We start from the raw sequence: 20,730 nt of genomic DNA, 5'->3' as shown, positions 1-20,730 counted from the left end.
GGCAGTGAAACAGGGAGTAACAGAGCCCTTTGATAGTTTTGTAAACCGGCTAGTGCCAGCCTTAGACCAAACCTACAGTATGACAGAGTACCTTAAGGTACAAATGCTCCAGATGCTAGCTTTTGAAAATGCTAATCCACGGGCCAAAGCGATTTTGTCCTTCCTTCCCCGAACGGCCCCGGTGGAGGACATGCTGGAGAGGATGGTAAACAGCGCATCTGCCCATCAGGCCTCCTTTGTCTCTAGCTCTGTAAGTTCTGCTGTATCCACAGCCATGCAAAACCATACCCAGGCGCTGGCTGCTGTACTTAAACCTACTGTGCGACCGTGAACTCCGCAAAAGTTTTATACGGGACCTTGTTTTCGCTGTGGGGGGAGAGGTCATCAGCACTGTAACTGCTCAGCGTCTGTATGGTGTGAAAATTGCTGAACTACTTCTCATGCTACTAAATTCTGTTGGCGTCCGGGAAACTACAAGTGCAGCGCGAACGGCGGCCGCATGCAGACAAAAGTGTTTCCGCCACCGCAGACCCCGCCACCGCAGACCCTGGTCTCCCAGCAACCCGGTGAAGCTTGGGACTCGACTTGGCAACAGCAGTAGATGTCACTCTGTTTGACACAACACCGCAAAAGATTCCGACCATGACCTTTGGCCCCGTACACTCCTCGTGTCACCGATTTGGAGCTCTCCTCTTAGGCTGATCTTCGGTTGGACTAAAGGGTATCTTTGTAATTCCGGGGCTAATTGATGCTGATTATACGGGACAGATTATTATTGTGGCTTACACATTGTATCCGCCTCTCCACATACCGCGCGGCAGTAAAATTGCTCAATTAGTTCCCATGAGAAATTTCACTGATAGCGTATGTGCGCCACCTTGTGACTCTTTACCGAATCGTGGCAATAACAACTTTGGATCTACAAACGAACTTGTATGCTTCACTATGTCAATGAACAACCGCCCAGAAGTCAGAGTCACGTTACGGAGGGGAAACGAAACTTGTACTTTTATTGCACTTTTTGACACAGGAGCTGATGTTACTATCATCACCTGACATGTGTGGCCTAGACATTGGCCTACTAGACTGGCTGCAGAAGGAGTCAGTGGCGTCGGGGGCGTCTCTCTGCCACATTCTAGCACAGAGCCAATTATTATTCAAGTGGAAGACAAAACAGCATCAGCACATGTACTGATTTTACCTTTACCAGATGGCATCTCTGCCCTCATCGGCCGCGAAATAATGACTCAGTTGGGAGTTGTGTTAACTACCCCTGGTACGGTTTTCTGGCAGCGGCCCCTGTGGGGCAGCCTTCCATCCTAAAACTCACCTGGATTACAGATGAGCCAGTCTGGGTGGAGCAGTGGCCACTACAACAAGAGAAGCTGCAGATAGCACATGAGCTGGTACAAGAACAACTGAATGCTCACCATATTAAGCCATCAACTAGCCCTTGGAATACCCCCGTCTTTGTTATACCGAAAAAGTCTGGAAAGTTTCTCTTACTTCATGACTTACGCAAGGTGAATGAACAAATGCGAGCCATGGGAGCGCTCCAGCCCGGATTACCGACTCCTACTATGATACCTAAATACTGGGCCTTATTAATTGTAGACCTAAAGGACTGTTTCTTTACAATACCTCTACATCCCTCAGATACACCGCACTTCGCCTTCACCTTGCCAGCGATTAACAAGGATTGGCCAGCTCAGCGTTATGAATGGGTGGTCCTTCCACAGGGAATGCGCAACAGTCCTACCATGTGTCAACTTTTCGTCGCTGCAGCATTACAGCCCTTAAATCAACAGTGGCCGCATGCTCTCATTTATCATTATATGGACGATATTTTAGTAGCTCAACCGCAGCCCTTTACATAACAAAACCTACAACAACTTATGCAAACACTTGGGTGGGCAGGATTACAAGTGGCACCAGAAAAGATTCAAAAGCAATCTCTGTTCCGATACCTGAGATGGAAGATTAATGACAGCATCATAACGCCACAGAAAACCACCATTGCCACTGAGATTAAAACCCTTACTGATGCACAGATGCTGATGGGGGATTTACAATGGGTACATCCCCTTCTGGGCATTACTAATGAAGATCTGGCTCCCCTACGGCCTCTTTTACAAGGCACAGATGCAGCTAAGTCCATTCACCTCACTAATGACCAACGGAAATGTATACAGCATCTTGGGCACCTAGTATCAGCGCGATGGGCGGCTCGATGAGACACTACCCTCCCCCTTTGACTACTAGTGGTTTCTCGCCCTGTCTCTGTTTTTGCTGTTAACATGCAGTGGCAAAAGAAAAAAGGGGGAGATGACCTCTTCTATGTCTTGGAATGGATATTCTTATCCCTTCAACCTAAGAAAATGGTTCAAACTCACATGGAAGCAATAGCTGAAATCATTCGCAAAGGTCGTGATAGGATGATAGCTATTTCAGGGGAAGAACCATTTAGTATTCACCTGCCAATGAAGGGAGCAGACCTAGAATGGGCCTTGCGAAACTCTGTTGCTTTACAATTGGCAGTCTTAGGATATTCTGGACAGATATCACGAGAACAGCTAAAGGGGAAAGATATCCATTTTTGAGAACGTATTCATGGATGGAAATACCTAAGCATTCATCTGTTCCGCTTCAGGATGGTCTTACAGAGTCCACTGATGCAGGCAAGGCTACTCGAAGGGCTGCTGTGGTCTGGAAGGAAAAGGAACTCTGGCAGCAACACATTATTGTTGCCCACCCTACAGATAATTTACAGACATCGGAGCTGCTTGCAGTTTGTTGGGCTATGGCAAACTGGTGCACGGTGGCGTTGAACATTGTCACCGATTCACTATATGTGGCAGGAGTAGCTCAAAGGATAGAGGATTCACTTTTGAGAGAAGTAACCAACCCACGACTAAATGAGTTATTCCAGCAACTTCAACGAGCTACAAAGCAGAGATCTGCGCCATACTGTATCATTCATATCAGAAGCCACAAATGGCAGGAAGGCTTAGGAGAAGGTAACCACAGAGCAGATCAATTGGTTAGCTTGACACGAACTGCACCCGTCAATCAATTTGAAGCCACACGAATCTCCCACACTCGGTTCCATCAAAATGCTAAGGGATTAAAAAGACAATTTTGGCTGACATATGCTGAGGCACAGGGTATTGTTAGGAGTTGCCCGCAGTGCAGCCACCATGGCCCTGGCCTAGGGATGGGGGTCAGTCCCTGAGGCCTGAGGGCATTAGAGGTCTGGCAGATGGATGTCACTCATGTTCCTGAATTTGGCAGGTTGAAATATGTACATGTCAAGGTAGACACCTATTCAAAATTTATTTGGGCAACTGTGCAACCTGGGGAAAGAGCCTTGCACGTGTGTAAACTGCAGAAATTTGTATCTGCATCTGTATCTGTATCTGTATCTGTATCTGCAGAAATTTGCGGATATTACAGATCCAAAGGAGTGTCTACACAGAACCTTGTTTGTTCTCAATCACTCGTGTGTGTTTGGGGATGATTCAGAACCCCCAGCTATCATTCATGTTACTTGTGTAAATACTGGAGCCCCAAGAACTGAATTATCTGTTTATTATAGAAATACGCGGTCAGGGGAATGGGAAGGTCCTGCCCCTGTTTTGTTTAATGGTCGAGGTTATATGTGCGTTTCCACCCCTACAGGTCCAGTATGGGTACCCAGTAAATGGACACGTGCTGATATCAGTAATCATAAAACTGGTACCGGAAGCTTGCCAGCGGGAGCTACATCGGCGGCATCTAGCCACACAGCCTCCGGTGTTGGAGGCATCGCTGCTGTTACAGAAGAGGACAATCTGGGCCTCCCCGAGGAATGCATGTGACCAGCTACGGGCAGAACTAAAGAACAGAACTCTGTACTATTCCTTACATGCCTGTGACTGTGGACAAAGGGAGTGTGGCTGGGTTCTATTACTTTGTGGCTTCTGTAAACTTGTATGGTGGGTCTCTGTATATACCTTGCAAATGGATTTAGGGTGTTTACAGTGTAAATGGAAAATTAGAGAGAGGAATCCTTTTTGGGAATTGCGAGAAGGCATTAGAGGAGACCACCGGTTTGCTCAAGATCTGTTTGCCCTGTTTGAAGCTACTGAAAGCGTGAATCGAGCACAGTGGCAGCGGTGGGTTTGCAGATATTTGGACGGCCTCGGGCTGCTACGTTAGACTAAAATTATAAGTAGGGAGTGTGGTAAAGGTATTTTTATACCCCGACAATTTGCTGCCCCTGCCAAAAGGTGGGGGAAGGCTCAGAATGAGTGGGCAAGGAGAGCTCACAGAAAGTAACGTTTCTGTAGGATTAAGCATGCTCAAATGGTGGATTCGGTTTATGGTCTTGATGAATACGTTACCCGTTGGCCAAAGTATTTTTGACATCTTGCCTAGAACAAACATATGGGTGACATGGGCAAATATCACGGGGGTAACAGACTTTTGTTTAGGTTTGCAGCAAGCAGACAACCCCTTTAGAACTTGCTTAATTGGTATTCCCCTGCAGGAGAATGAAGCGGACTTTGATGGTTTTTGGAATGTCAAACCAGTGAATCTGAATTCCAATGAAAAGGGAACATGCCTGAGTCCGAATGGGCAATTTGTTTGGCCTTCTATGCATAATGCAGCGTGGCAGAAAAAGGTTATTGAAAATTTGAATCGACCATATCAATTGCCATTGCAGGAGTTAGACCTTTTAGGTAGCATTACGCCTGTTAAATACGTTAACGTGAATGCAACGGGAATGCCAGAATGCGAGGACACGGTACCACCACTTCAACCTGTAAATGGCACTGGAGTAATTTGGTTTGGTGAACCGTGGCGATTGTGGCTAGCACGACAAGGTGAATGGGAGTTTGATACAAAGTTTCAAAATTTAACCGGTTCACCTAATTGGGGTGAACTGAAAACTGGAGGCTTACATGTAAATGTATCAGGGGGCTATCAGTTGCCACCGGGAGTCTTTTTGATATGTGGAGATAGAGCATGGCCAGGGATTCCTTTGAATCCTGTCGGTGGACCATGTTATTTAGGGCGTTTAACCTTGTTTGCTCCATGTATGAAAGACTTATTGAAAATGACTCCACAATTTCATAGATGATGGAGGGCACTGCGCACCTTTGATGAAACATGTAATGACCGAGTCGATCTGCAGTCTGTAACAACAAATGTCTTAGCCTCCATATTTATGCCAGTAGCAATGACAGCATTAAATGCTAAGAATATACTAAGGTTAGAGTGTTGGGGAAAGAAGCAATTTAATCTTACATCGCAGATTTTAAGTTCTTTATCGCTCGACGTAGATAGTGTTAGGCATGCTACATTACAAAATAGAGCTGCAGTAGATTTTTTGTTATTAGCACATGGACACAGTTGTGAGGATTTTGAAGGGATGTGTTGTGTGAACCTTTCCGATCATTCCATATCTATCCACAAGAAGTTGTCACAACTGCAGGGAAACATGAAGCATGTTCTTGTTGATGATAATCCCTTTGATGAATGGTTGAGAGGATTGGGGATAACAGGTTGGTTAAAGAGATTATTGATGGAAGGAATACGCTTTGTTATAATCATTGTTGTAATGCTTTTAGTTTTTAGCTGTGTTTTTTCTTGTTTAAAGAGAGTAGTTTTTAACATAACCAGTCAGGCCTGGCTTGTGCAAAAGAAAAAAGGGGGAATTGCAGAAGAATGGCCATAGAATCCCTAAAGATCTGCACAATCCAGGCCTGGTATTAGAATAGGCCTGTAATCAGAATTGTGCTGAAGTTGATGTGCTGAAGTTAACAAGAAGGTAGCCTTGAGCTATTCTTGAATCCTGAGACCAAGTAACTTTTTTGTACTAACAGGCTGTGGCTGTAACAAGCTACAGCTGCTGGGAAAGCAGGTGCAGGGCCAAGAAAGATAGGGAGCGGAATGGGAAGATAGGGAGTAACAAACTACAAGGCTGAAGCACAGCAACACAATTAGCTATATGGATAGAATGCTTATTTTAGTCATGATAATTAGGGGTGTGAGAACCGCATGTGTTTAGAGATTACTAACCAATTATATTTCTGCTTTACAAATATGCATGTGTATCGGTTCTATATAAGTAGTGTTAGAAACTAATAAAGTTGAGCAAGATGCATAACTCATATTGAGCATTTTCTTGACTCCGGCGATGCCTTCTTCCAGCATATATATAGAGATATTTATATAGCCTCAGAATCTTCTGCAAGAGTATGTGAGTGATCACGCAGATACTATTCTCCAAGACACTCTAAACCTCCATGTTGAGGCACCATATGACTCTGTATGCAAAACCCACTTACAGAAGAAACAAACTTTGTTAATCTGAACAATCCTGAATTAAAATTAACATCTTAATAACACTACCTCAATCGAGCTGAAGTATGGATCTCAAAATTTATACACAAAGTAAACACGATTTTTGACCCCAACTCAAAAACAGTGACAACTAGGATATCATTTTTGCCACTCAGATAAAAAGTAAAATATCTTCAGCCACTTAATTTGATGAATAAATACTTTAAAATAATTTAACCATGGAGTTTGTGATCATATATTTCACAGTAGCTCAGAGTAACTAATATCTGGGATACAAATGTTTATCCATTCTGAAAAAAATCTTACTTTCAAATTCACAAAATAATTATTACTATTTCTCAGCTAAAATGACCATTTTAGTTATTAAATATCAACAACAGGACCACCAGAATATTTGCAGTTTTAACAAAATCAATACTAAATCTAAGCACTATAGTTCATGCATTTTAAATCAGGTAATAGAAGTAATTCAAGTCCTTGTCACTAAAATCCTAGGTTAAACATTCACAAGAGATATATTAACATATAAAAATTTTGATGTATGTAAGAAAATTTTACATATGAAGCTAATTTTTATTTGGCCTAATGTTCATTTTGCAAAGTACAACCTTATTCCTTTTCAGTTTTGAGGTGCAATCCTGTATTGAGGCAAGTTGTTATTACCAAGCATTCCAAACCCTCAGATGAGCAAATCCCTCACAAGTCTATGTTTTCAGGATCATGAGCTTCCAAATGTGAATCATAACAAAGACAAAACCTGAAAGTCAAACAGTGAATTCTATTTCCTGCAGTATATTTTTGAAACTACTCTTACCCCAATGATAAACTGTTCATCCAGAGCCAAAAAGAGAACATTAAAGAAGTAGCATGTTGGCAGTGAGTATAAAAAGTTTGAAAGAGATTATAAAATACAGTAAAATGTTATCCAAAATGTATTTATTTCATAGAATTATCAAATTATTTAGGTTAGAAGGGACTTCTCAAGATCTCTGAGTCCAACTCTCACTCAAAACAGATCCAGTTAGAGCAGGTTGCTCAGGGCTTTCTCCAGTCAAGGTTTGGATATCTCCAGGGATGGAGATCCCATAACTTCTTTGGGCTCCTGTTCCAGTGTCTGATTATCTGTATGAGGATATTTTTTTCTTATACCTAACTGGAATATCCCATGTTCCAACTTGTCTCCATTGCCTCTTGTCCTTCCACTAAGAGTCTGGCTCTGGTTTTAATAGGTGCTCCCATTACATAGCTGAAGACAACAGTAAGATCTCCCCGAGTCTTATCTTCTTACAACTGAACAAACCCAGTTCTCTCCATGTATGTCATGTGTTCCAACCCCCAATCAGCTTGGTGACTCTCCACTGGACTTGCTCCATTATGTCTGTCTTGTATGTCCAAGTCACAGGCATTTGTTTGTCTTGACCTCACTAAACTTAAAATGTGATGTATTTAACTTTAGAGGTATAATGACTCCAAAAGAGGAGGAGGCATCTATCTAACTTGACAACAGTAAAAACAATGACCAGGACAGAACTTAAAGTATAGCACTTGTACATCACTTGATATATCAGAGGGTTGTGCTTCTATTCAGAGGGATCTCAACTTGAGAAATGACCTGAGAGGAACCTCATGCAGTTCAACAAATGGAAATGTCAAGTCTTGCACCTGGAGCAAAATAACTTCAGACACCAGTACATGCTGGGGACCCATCACCTGGTAAGCAGCTTGGGAAGAAAGGCCCTTGGAGTCCTGGTGGACAAATTGAACATGAGCCAGCAATGTGCCCTAGTGGCAAGAAAGGCTGATATCCTGGGCTGCATAGTGTTGCTAGCAGATGGAGGAAGGTGATCCTTCCCCTCTACTTGGCACTAGCGAGGCCACACCTGGAGCCCTGTGTCCAGTTCTGGGTTCCCCACTAAAAGAGAGACATGGACACACTGGAGGGAGACAACGAAGGGCCACTAAGATGATTAAGGGACTGGAGCACTTCACATATGAGGAAAGGCTGAGAGAGCTGGGACTGTTTAGCCTAGAGAAGAGAAGGCTCATTGGGGATCTTATCAATGTGTAGAAATATCTGAAGGGAGGGTGCAAAGAGGATGAGTCAGGCTCTTTTCACTGGTGCCCAATGACAGGACAAGAAGCAATGGGCACAAACTGAAACACAGGTGGTTCCATCTGAATATAAGGAAACACTTTTTACTGTGAGGATGGTTGAAAACTGGAACAGGTTGCCCAGAGAGTCTGTGGAGTGTCTATACATAGATATATTCAAAACCTGACTGGACACAGTCCTGCTCTAGGTGACTGCTTGAGCAGGGATTTTGGACTAGACCCTCTCAAAAGGTCCCTTCCAACCTCAGTGATTCTGTTATTTTGTGACTTGCAAAATGTAAGATTTTAAATGATAACAAATTCAGACTATATAAGCAAAATAAAACTTGACTTCCATAAAAATTCTAAAATTCAGATGCAATTAATATGAGACTAAGAATATACTTAAAAAAAAATTATTCAAAAAATTATTCTAAACATAGTAACACATAGAAAATTAGATATTGGGTAGTAGTAATTTTTGCATACTCATATTTTCATAAGTACTATTTTTAGGATCAGCAACAGACACCACTTTTCATCTTTATAAACTCTAAAATAACATATTAGTGATTTGACTAAATGACATACCACTTCATCTTCAAATCCTCCAGCTAGTACAAGTGAATAAGCTCCATCATTACTGCGCCCATGAATTCCACCAACATGGGGTCTGTGAACACCTGCTTCACTCACCTTCAGTATTAAAAAATAATAAATTTTAAAATAACTTTTTGAAACAACTGTCCTTCTGCAATAATTTTTCTGCTTAAAAATTATTTCCATAAATATGTTTGTGTAACAAGATTGCCATTAAATAAACTAATTTAATGAATTTTTTAGGTTTTTTTTTTAAGGTAAAAAAACACAAAAGAAAGGACATCCAATGAAAAGAAAGGACAATATAGAACAGTGCTGACACAAAGATGAGCAGTACACTTTGCCCCTTAGGAAAAATCTTCACGATTCTTGCCATAAGCAACATTTAATACCAGATTTATGGTTGCTTAGACCAACTCAAAGAAGATACAGATTATTTTTCTAATTCAGTAGTATATTAAATTTTCTTAGTTTCCAGCTATGTGTGGCCTTAGATTTCCTGAGCCAAAGGCATAATCTTTGCATTTAATGGAAAAAAAGTCAACCAATGATTATTAATTTATCTACTTGAGTTTTGAACTCTTAGCACACTCTTAGCTTTCACAATATCCTACAGGAAAGAGTTCACAGTATTGCTGCATATTGCATGAATTAGTACTGCTTCCATTCATTCTTAATCTAGCACCTGATCTTTTCATTTGATGTCCCCTCCTTTTGCATTAAAAAAGAACACACAGTTGTTCCCTATTCACCTTCTTCAATTTTAATAGACCTTTAGCATACCATCTTCCATACAATTTTTGTAAAAAAGCCATTCCATACCTTTAACCATCCTTGTTCTTCATAATTATATTGTTTTTCCTCTTCTTTTCTTAATAATTCCTAACACTTGATTTATGTTTCTGACCACTACTGAGCACAAAGATGACATATTTAAAAAATTATCTATTACAAGTTCTCTTTCCTAAATGATAATTAGGTGAAAGCCCTTTATCAACTATGAAAAGTTATGATTATTTTCACCCTCACCTTTACTATCCATGACAACTTAGCATTGTTACATAACAGTCAGTTATTTGTCAACTTTTCCAGACCATTTATGAACATGTTGAACAGCACAGACCTCACTGCCACTCTGTTCTTTCCCATTCCATTAAAAATAATTTCATTCATTCCTCCCTCCCCTCTTTCATTTTCATGAGGTATCCAGAATTTGACTTAAAAATTAGATTTCTGTCCTTTGGATGCTGTATCCAGAAACAGTTCTAAGTCAATTTCCTTCTAGGAAAAAGAGATTTGTAAACCTTCAAACTACATGACCACACATAACATATTTAAGTTATTTTTAACACATTTAAGTATTTTTAAGAAGCTTGTTGCATGAAAAAAGGAAGAAAACCATGACAGCATTTATGGCATTTTCATTCTAGATTCTCATAAATCTGCTATTTTCATACAAAAGAACAGTTGAATCAGAAATAAAAGTGTAACTTTTTATGTGGAAAAATGTTGATCTTTTTTAAAAGTATGTAGTTAACATGTAGCCGTTGTTAAATAATTATGTACAGACGATAACTCTTCTTCTAATATCTGTTCTACATCATAAGTCTTATCTGCTTAATTTTATGAGAAAAACAAATATCTTTACTTATATTTCTGTTTGCAATCAGCATTTGAAAGTTCTGGAATCTATTTGATATATTTCACCAATGGAATCCTTAAAGAGATGAAATCCTAACTTTTATTCCTGCTGATACTGGCTGATCCAGTAACAATAAAATTTGATTCAGAGATCTTGAGTTTGCAGAACTGATTTTTAAAACTTCTTCTATCTAAGAGAATATAATTTACCTGGAAACTTATTTAAAGATTAATCATTAAAGAAGTACTTTTTCAGAATATAAATATGTTTTGAAGTATTTATTTTAGCTTGCTTCACAGAAAAGTTCTTTAAATATGGTAGGGATAGATCAAAATATCACAAAAAACCATAAGACTAGACATTAATTTTCTCAAACGAGTAGTTGTGTCTATAATCAATGAATAATTGACATTAACACTGCAATTTTACATTAGAGAATTAATTTGTTTTGCTATTCTCTAATATCTGTATTGATGATAGTCCTCACAGTGCCAAAGTCAGACAAGATTCAGGGAACTTGTTAAGTATTCAGCTGTTTCATTGTGAATTCTATTAAAATGAGAAACTGAGAACTGTTTCTAAGTGGTAAAACCTCTGCTGTTGACCATTTTAATGTGCTGTGACCATTTTACCAAACCCAAAATTATTCAGACACATCTTCCATAAGAAAAAGGTTTTTTTATAAGTAGTCTCTCTGGAGACAATGGGTGGGATGAAGACTTCAGAAAACACATTAGAAGAGGCTTTTGGTTCTTGCCATGTACCTCTTCCCCAAGGGGAAGAAAATGTTTCTGGCTATTCCTCTGGTTCTGGTGGGAATGCTCCTGAAATATGTTGTTCTCCACACTGCTAATTCCTGCCCCCTTTGTAATGACACAGTATTTGTACAACCACAAAGTGAAAAATTACCCTCCCCCACAAAGTATTGTTTTTCTGATAGATTACTTTCTAATATAGCTTATCATATGGCCTGAGAAACATCTGTGACAGAAAACAGAAGAGACAGTGCAAGAAGTGGACATGGCTAGGTGGACTACTTTCATTAGTCAATACTGGCTTGTATTAGTTTAAAACATTCATCAGCCTAAACGAAGGTGCTGATGCCAGTTGTTTATGACTCAAAAGGAACAGGGAATCAATTTATAGTGATACAATCAAAGGTGGCTCTTACCTTGGGGACAGTGGGTTCCGCCCCCAACAGAACTTTAGAACTCTCAGTAAAATTTTATTTCTTTCCTGTGTGAAGTATGGATAGCGTACACACTAGCACCAAGCCTGCCATCACAACACATTGGAAGAGAAGTATGCACTGAAACAGGAACTATATTGCACCTACACAGTAGCCCTCAGTGGGGATCCTGACCAGCTAATAAGCGTTAGAGACACCACTGGATACAGTCAAATATTTTCTGAAATCTCTAATATATATCCATAAGTGGAATGGATTGGATCATGTTCCAGAGCAGTAGACTTCAGAAAATATTCAACTTCCTCTAATTATTTCTGTTGGGAGTTTAACATGTGAGATATAACTCCATCCTAATTATAGCAGGTTCCCCTTTAAAAATAGTAAGTACTATTTTTATAATTGCAATTAAGTTGTATTTTCAAATCAGTATACTTCAAATTCCACTATAGTTGGCAGTATTTTGAATATAAGAATTAAAATACACTTTCTATATTTATTCTTAGTAAACATGACAATTACCAATCCAAAAATATTTTTTGTGCCCAAACTGTACCTATTATTCAGATTTATTTCAATACCAAATCTAAAAACATACCTGTACTCTGAATTTCCAGGTTGTCCCAACAGGGACCCCAGGTATAGGACCATAGTGATTAGAAGGGACAATAGTGCATTCCTTAGTGCGACCAACACAAGCCATGCCCTAAAAAACACATCAGAGAGAATGAATTTCATCATATTTAAAATAATTTGTAAAAAATGATGTAGATTCCAAGACATCCAACCATTATAGTAAACACTTCAAAATATATTAATATAAAAATTGTCAACAGCAGTTTTAATTAATTAGTTAATTTTCATTTATTTATCTCTAGTCATCTTAATAATTCTTCAGATGTTTTAACTTTCAGTAGACAGTATACAAGATTCAACATTGCTTCAGTCTGTTCAAACCTGTACTAAATTTTGTGTGATGCATATATAAACATAGTTAAAAATGTAACATATATATGAATGGTGAGTTATTTTTAAATTAAAATACATTCTACCTTGCCCCAGTCTCTCTGGCTTTCAGTACTGGCAGATGGCATCTTTGCTTTCTTTTTACTCTGTTTGAGTTTTTCTCCAGCCTTTACAACTTCATTAGAATCATTTTTGCATGAAGGACAATACCTAAAATAAAAATTTCAGCAAATTCTTTATTACTTAATAATAATGGCAATACATTTCTTCTAAGCAAAATAGTGTCAAATGTGTTGATCCTGACTGAATATTCGAAGCTAGCAAATATATGAGTTTTTAAAAGCTGAGGACTCAGGTTGAAAAATTAAACAAGAATGAATACTGTCCAATTCTAAAATGACTTTTTTTAAAGTAGGGTGGTATAGGCTCTTCTCATTCAATGTACGAGAGGTCCCCATGTTTCCTGTATTTCCTCCTCATTTTCTCTTCCTTTCCTTGCTTGTTCAGATCACATAGGGGAGAGGAGAAATGGGATTAGAATATACTGCTGCTAATGGTCACGGTTAATTTCCACATCCTACCCACTCATCATCTGCTTTTACTGCACCAAATCTCACTTCAGACATCTGGATGTAGAACAGTCCTAGGGTACCACAAAACATGCATACATGTACACATGCATCCTTATCCTACCCCACCATGTCTAAGGCATCAGGAACGTGACTCAGTACTCAACAAATGGGAAGAGTATTAAACTCTATATCTGTATATTTCTTTGACTCATATGGCATTGGGGGTAATTCCAGCCACCATAAAACCATTACGGTAGGAAAAGGATAGGAGATTGTAGTAAACAGTGGCTAAGGCAAAGGGAGGAAGGAATTACACAGATACTTTTATTGCTTCTAACAGCACTTTTTTCCCCCTCCAGTAGTGCTAAAGCAAAGGCAACTGCCATTGCTTCTGGCTTCCATGGGCTGAGTTTGGTCCAAAAGTCACTACTGAAAGAAGTCTGATCTATAATAACAACAATATATATAGTTTCCTACTACTACTAACGCCTTATTTTTACCATATACCTTTTATGGTTGAGTATCAACAGAAGAACTAGTTACCATAGGGCAACAAGTCACTGTGTACAGATATTTCACAAGAATCACCTGCGTACATGCTCTAAACCCTCTAAGAAGATGGGAGCTACTTCAAATCATGTTTTTATTTGCAACTTAGAATTCATACAGATACTTATTGCAGAACACAGTCACAATTCACAATTCAGTTTAACACTTGGGGTCTTAGTACTCTTAAAGCTGCTTATTACACCAAAAACCAAGCTATATTGTAAAAGTATTCTAATTTTCTAAAAATTGAAAAATATAGACTAAAACAATAATTTCCAAATCATACTTGTTCAATTTAAAGGTAAAGAAGAAACTTTCCATAATTTTCCGCTAGGCAAACTCCACCTTGACATTGACATTCAGGCTATGTTCTTTCCTGTTCAAACACATTTTGAAGGTTGTTCTTTTTTAAAAAAATTAAACTTGGAGCATGTGTATTTTCTTTATTGTAACCTTGTTGTGATTAGTATTGGAACATAAAATTACGTTTTGCTGCTGGAGTACTGATATAGAATCTTTTAGGAGTAAGGGGACCTGAAGAAGAATGGATGCACTGTCAGAGGACAGATCCTACATAATGTTTCCTTTAATATTCTGGATGACTGTAGTAAAAAAGCTTCTCAGTTGTTATACCCAAAAGTCAAGCAGTCACAAAAGAACAGTGTTTAAGAATTGTGACCAACTCTGAAGCACTATAGCAGAGAATGCTTTCCAACACATGATTTGGAAGCACTAAGATCTTCATCTCACTTCCATAAGCTATTAGTAGGAAGTGAATGGATGTTGTGGCAGATTAATCTTCTGTGCACAAAAGTAGAAAACCTGGGGATAGCTAGGATTCCCATGCAGCCCAAAAAAGACTGCTGAATAAAGATTATATATACCTGTGTACACAATCATTTTCATATACAAGAAATGGGAAGCACACAGACAATAATTGCTATATTTAGTCCCAACAACTCATACATATATTTGCAAAATGTATTGAAAATATTTTCTAGATAGTGTTCAAATTCAGCAGTTTCTCCAAACAGAGCTAATATGATTAAAATTATTTTCAGTTCAGGATATTCAAAGGGAAATGTCTATTTCCTTTTAAATCAGCAGAAGCATCTCAGTGTGCACATATACGCAATGAAAAAACCCTCACCAAATGAAGTTGCACATAGGTATAAATATAACTGGAATCTGAGGAAACTGAAATATATTAGCCCAGGATAAAACAGTAGAGCATTAGACCCTGAACTATAAACAAACTTACTCAATATGAGGCAGCTGATGTAATATAGTACACTAAGTTATTTACTTCCATAGAATGTTAAAACTTCTGAAGTATTTAAAATATTTTATTTGAAGTGTGCAGTTTCACTAAAATCTATCACAAAGTGCAGTTCAAAGCTTTTTTTAAAAACATGTCCATAGACATCTATTGTATTCATAATGGAAAACAATTCTAAAGTTCTATTTATACTAGCACTTAATATATTTTACAAGCAGGTTAGAAGTACAAATGGTATAAGTTACACATAACTCATACAGGTGAGATGTGGCATATGATAAGCTTCAATGGGCTGATGCTGACTCCATGCAGAGTCAGCTCAGAAAGGAGTTAGCTGAGTCCACCAAGGCCTACTAGTTTGGCTATCTTGCTGGTGGTGCTGGAGTTACTGGAAATGGGGAGGAGTGAAGTAGTGGTTTTCTCACAGCAGAAAAAATTAATGAGGCAGCTACAGGATATGGGAAGGGCAAGCAGGCAGCAATAAAGACTGAGACTGAGGGGAAAGAAAAGGATTAAAGTAGAAGCAACAATGAAGCCCGAATAAAACAAAAGGTTGGAGAAGCACCATTGTAGGTGGTGCTAATTAAGTCTAATAACATCAATTAATGTCACAGAGGTCATAACTTGAACAAGCTAATTTCTGAAATTCTATAACAAACAATAATACTCAATACCAATAGTTTATGAATTATATTTATAAATAGAATCTTAACATAAAATGTAAATATGTTTACAGACAGTGCAAGGATGAAAAACATACCAGAAATATAAAAGCTCTTCAGTAATTCCTCTAGTTGCAAATAACAAAGAGGTACCTTGTGTAGAATGGGAATATACATAAGTAAATCATCCTTGTATATTTACCAATCCTCATCTTCTGGTATCTTGCTTAAGGGAGGGTTCAGGCAGTATATATGATAAGCCATATTACATTCATCACAAAGGAGTTGCATGTGAGCATCCTGTTTTCCACCACACAAGTAACAAGAGCAAAAGCGACATTCCTTATCTGGGTCAGCCCGGCAGTGCTTGCATTCAGGGCCACTCTTTCCTATCAAAAAAGATAAAAAGCCACAGGTCTTAGAAAACTGATTTCAAATTTATAAATACAACACAGTAGCAGAAGAATATATATATGTGTGCCCATATGAACATGCCATGGATATAGTAGCTTTGCTATTACAATGAATTCTGGGTTTAAAAAGATCAAGTGAACAGGAACAGTTTATACCTGTATAACATTTATGTATTACTAAATGACTAAGCAGCTACTGTCAATATCAACTTGTGTTCTTCAGCCTAACATTTATGAAAGGGTCATTTTAATTTTTCAGGTTAGTTTGCAACCTAGCCTGTTGCTCTGCTACACTGGCCATTGGGGGATGAGGGCATGGGGGATGTAAAAAAGAAAGAACATAGCTCTACACACTCAAACAGTGGCAACATAATTCACTGGCAGCTTGACTGCACCAAGTCCATTATAATAACTGACTAATTTTATGAAGACTTGGCATTCTTCATCAGGAATTTTCTTAAACGTAGTTATTAATAAATTCTATATTGATAACTTAAGACATGAAGATCAAATTACAACTCAGAAAAACTCCATCCCTCTAAAAAATTATTATCCATATGGATATAAGAATTTTTAATCAAAGGCAACAGATGATCCCAAATTGCCAGTTTTCATACAGTTTCTTTTTACAGAAATGTTAATGCTATCCTTCTGTTTCTGCTCATTTAGGAATTTGGAACAACATATCCTTCATATAGTAACAGCATAGGTACTGGTTCCTCAGCTAAGGTAAAAAATGCCTTTATAGAAAAAGGAGAACATTAGTCTTATATTAGATGCAAAGGAGAGAGTAGGTAAATTGATTACATGTAGCAGAATTAACTATTACAGAGTGTGTGAAACAAGTATAAGTTTAGAAGGAAGAGAAGACTTTAGAGCACTTGATCACAGCTCAATGAACTGTAACATTAAAGGAAAACAGTTTTGGAGTGATTATTTCTGTGTGAAAACCATCAAGAAAGACTATGGAAGCGAATCTGACAAACTAAACTACGATGATATGATACAGTATATAATAACAACAACAAAGTAATGTCCAAAGCACTTCCACAAAGTCCAGAGCACTTCCAGACAGCTGAAGGAACATTTTTCCTACTTCAGTGAATAAATGGGCCTTGAATAATAGGACAAGCAGGAACTAGAATGATTGTTTGAGAGTTTAGGTTGGAAATAGGAAGCTAGAGCAGTGGTCTCCAAATTTTTTGTTTGTGCACCCCATCAGTAAATAACTTTTGAGGATGCACCCTCAATATAAGTATATTTATTTATGTATTATATACTAATATATTATGTACATTATAAAACATACACAAACCCATACATTTAAAAAGGATGAGATAAAGATGAAATAAACAGTATTTTAAATTAAAAAAAAAATATTTTCTTCCTGCACCCCAATGGATTATCTTGCAAACCCCCTGGGTTGCATGCACCCCACTTTGGTGTCCACTGAGCTAGAGAACCAAGACACCTTTGATAATAATGGGCAAATGAGTAGTATGAACCAAAGTTTAAATTAGCTTCTCTTTTCCCCATATCGCTTTTTCTTCAACCATCCTATGAAGTTTACATCTTGATCTTCTGGTTTTCTGGAACTACTGCAATATTTAATTATATTATTCACTTGGATAAACAGAACTGTTTTCTGACACATAGTAGCTCTAGACTGTCAGAAATGCTATAAATTAAGAATAACCTTTTATTTTTGTATGAAACCATCTGAAATATGTTCTAGAGCTCTTAATTTCAGCACATTCTCTGACTCCGCTCCATAACAAAGTCTACTATTCTAGCTACTGTTATTAAAATACTACTCTACTGTTGTTCTTAGCATACAAATAAACTAAGTGAGCTGTATGTATTTACATGGCTAATTTGTAAATGTAGTGTCAGACTTGGTAGGCAAATACAGAGGAGCAATAAAGAAATCAGTTGAGCCATAAGCAATTAGAAAACTATAGTGCATTGTGCTTCACAGAACAAATTCAGGACAGTTTACCCCAAAAAAATTCAGAATAACAGCAGGAGAAAATGTAGTAAACAGTGTGGTGAGGAAGTTGGACTTTGGGTGGAAAAAAGTAGATGAAGACAGAGGAATAAAGTTACATAGCCAGCAGTAAATTAACAATTAAATCTTTGAGCTTAAATTTAAGTTAATATTGTTGTGTTACAGTTAATTATGATGGATTGTAAAAAATAATCTTGAAAGAAATTAAAAGGGGATCAAGAATTGCATAAAAACCATATAGGTGCAGATTTATACAAAGGTCACAATTATGTGAGAGGTTTGAGAACAGGTTACAAATAAGGAGACAATTAAAGAAATAAGACATGACAGTAGGAACTGAAAATGAGTAGGAACTGAAAACTTGATTCTTATACAATAAAATAGGGAGCCAGTGCAGGAAAATATAGAAAGTAAAATAAATAAGGCCTGAAGCCTATTCCATGACCTAAAGGCAGTCAGTGTTAAAGCAATCATTTACATAAAACAGGATTTACGTAAAACAGAACTTTAAACTTGGTTCCACTGCACGGTAGGGGTGTATGTAATTAAATAAAGCATGAGAAATTTACATACCCTTCAAAATCAGTTTCACAAAATAGAAATATACTTACTATATATATAAATTAGGTACATAAATGTGAAGCAGATATAACTTGGTTTTACACTCTCTAAATTTAAACATTTCTCAAACTATCAATTTATCACAAAAATATTATTTTAAAATGTTGAGAATCACCCTTAAAGTGACTAAGAGACATAAATGGAATGGATGGTTTGCTTTCATTGACTAATCTGAGAAAAAATAAACAATAAACAATGAAAAAAATAGATTGCTTGAAATGCCTTCATTTATTGAAAATTACATTTCTACTTTTACAAATACATTTGCAAATGGAATTTTCTTTTTTTAAAAACTGTTTTTTAATATGACAATTTCTTTAATAGTATACTGCAAATAAAGTCTTGTAAATTAATGACACCTACAAATGACACAAATATTAGCCTTAGATTATAAACGAAAACTAAACTGCAATAAATCTGCTTATTTTAAACTTCAGTAATATCTATCAATAATGCCACAGATCAATCTCTCAGTGTTCCCATTATACACACTGTCTTATAACTCCTGTTCTTTAACTTTCACATATTTTTAAACTTAAGATATAATGTTAAACTGAGAACTGCCCTTTGGGGGAAGGAAGGTAGGAGATATGGTGTATTTAGTGTTCAGAAGGACATAAGTGGTCAAATAATAATCTAAAATCAATTATAAATGGTTTTTTTCATAGTTCTAGCAAGCTTGACACTTTCTTGCTCTACACAGCTAATTTTTCATTCTTAGATAATGCCAGGGTTAAAGATAGCAGTATTAACTCTTTAAGTCTTTTGCATCTGTTAAGAACTCAAATGAGATGTCAATTATGATAGTAAGTTTTGTGATTTGGATACCTGCCTAGGAACTTATCTCAGACTATGAACTCACTCCATACAGATCATCTAAAATATCAGTCTGCTTATGAGATTATATTCATAGCACTAATGTGTTGATATATTACATCAAAAATTTATTCTCAATATGCCATGCAATAGTTACATTATAGTAAAAACTTTTCAAACCAAAATTCCATGTAATTACATCCAATTATTTTATTACACAGATAAGAAACCTTAATTAAATTAATTCTGTGCTCTGATTTCTTAATTTGTAAATGTTATTCAAATATTTAACTAACATTTTTAATAATGCAATTAAAAAACCATACTTTTGAAATCTCCATCTCCAAATGTCAGTGGATAAGCTCCTGGCTTTTCAATCTTGTACATTTCCTCTATAAAAAGGATTCTGCAGTCATTTATTGAATCTTCTGGTTCTCTGAAAAATAAAGTACATTGAACTCTGTTTCTCAGTCTTAGTCTCTGTAATTGGCAAACCCTAAGCAAAGTAATATGGTTAACTGGCATCTGTTTTATCAATGATAAAATAGTTTTTATTGACTTCACAAACAAAATTCAATGCAGTGCTCTAACATGTAGCAAAATCAAAACACAGTGTACAGTTTTAAGGTTCAGGCTGTTGTTTGGAAAAATCAACAAAATGTGCTGAAGAAGGGAAACTGCCATTGAAGCCATAAGGGAGGAGCAGGACTGGGCGTAGGCCACGTAGTTTCTCCTTTCTCAAGCCCTTGATCCCTACTGTACATATGTGATAAAAATGCCTTGCTCACACTCTCCATCTCAAAGGGAACAAAGCCCAAAAGATAAAAACTATCAATCAGCTAAGGGGGGGCACACATCCAGTGTTGTAACACCTTTGTGTTATAGCTAAACTGATTAAAAAAAAGGCTTACTTATCAAAGTTATCCATACAAAAAGCCTACATGACTGCAAGGGTATAAAATCTTGACTCAGAGCAC

The 20,730-nt window shown here is 37.4% G+C and overlaps 1 protein-coding gene across 1 annotated transcript in view; it reads right to left on the bottom strand.

The window, feature by feature from the left end:
- Window positions 1-20,730, bottom strand: part of LOC121080537 (E3 ubiquitin-protein ligase UHRF2-like) — a 68,818-nt gene that overhangs the window by 28,712 nt on the left and 19,376 nt on the right. Inside the window, exons 3-7 of the mRNA XM_040578615.1 lie at window positions 20,080-20,189; window positions 16,098-16,284; window positions 12,920-13,043; window positions 12,466-12,573; window positions 9,031-9,135 (exon numbers count right to left, since the gene is read on the bottom strand). Coding sequence (XP_040434549.1) covers window positions 9,031-9,135; window positions 12,466-12,573; window positions 12,920-13,043; window positions 16,098-16,284; window positions 20,080-20,189 — 634 coding nt within the window. The remainder of the gene's footprint in view (window positions 1-9,030; window positions 9,136-12,465; window positions 12,574-12,919; window positions 13,044-16,097; window positions 16,285-20,079; window positions 20,190-20,730) is intronic.

The sequence above is a fragment of the Falco naumanni genome, chromosome W (genome assembly GCF_017639655.2).
Source record: "Falco naumanni isolate bFalNau1 chromosome W, bFalNau1.pat, whole genome shotgun sequence".
Taxonomy (NCBI): domain Eukaryota; kingdom Metazoa; phylum Chordata; class Aves; order Falconiformes; family Falconidae; genus Falco; species Falco naumanni.
Note: the sequence above shows the minus strand (reverse complement) of the source record. Positions and strands in the feature narration are given on the sequence as shown.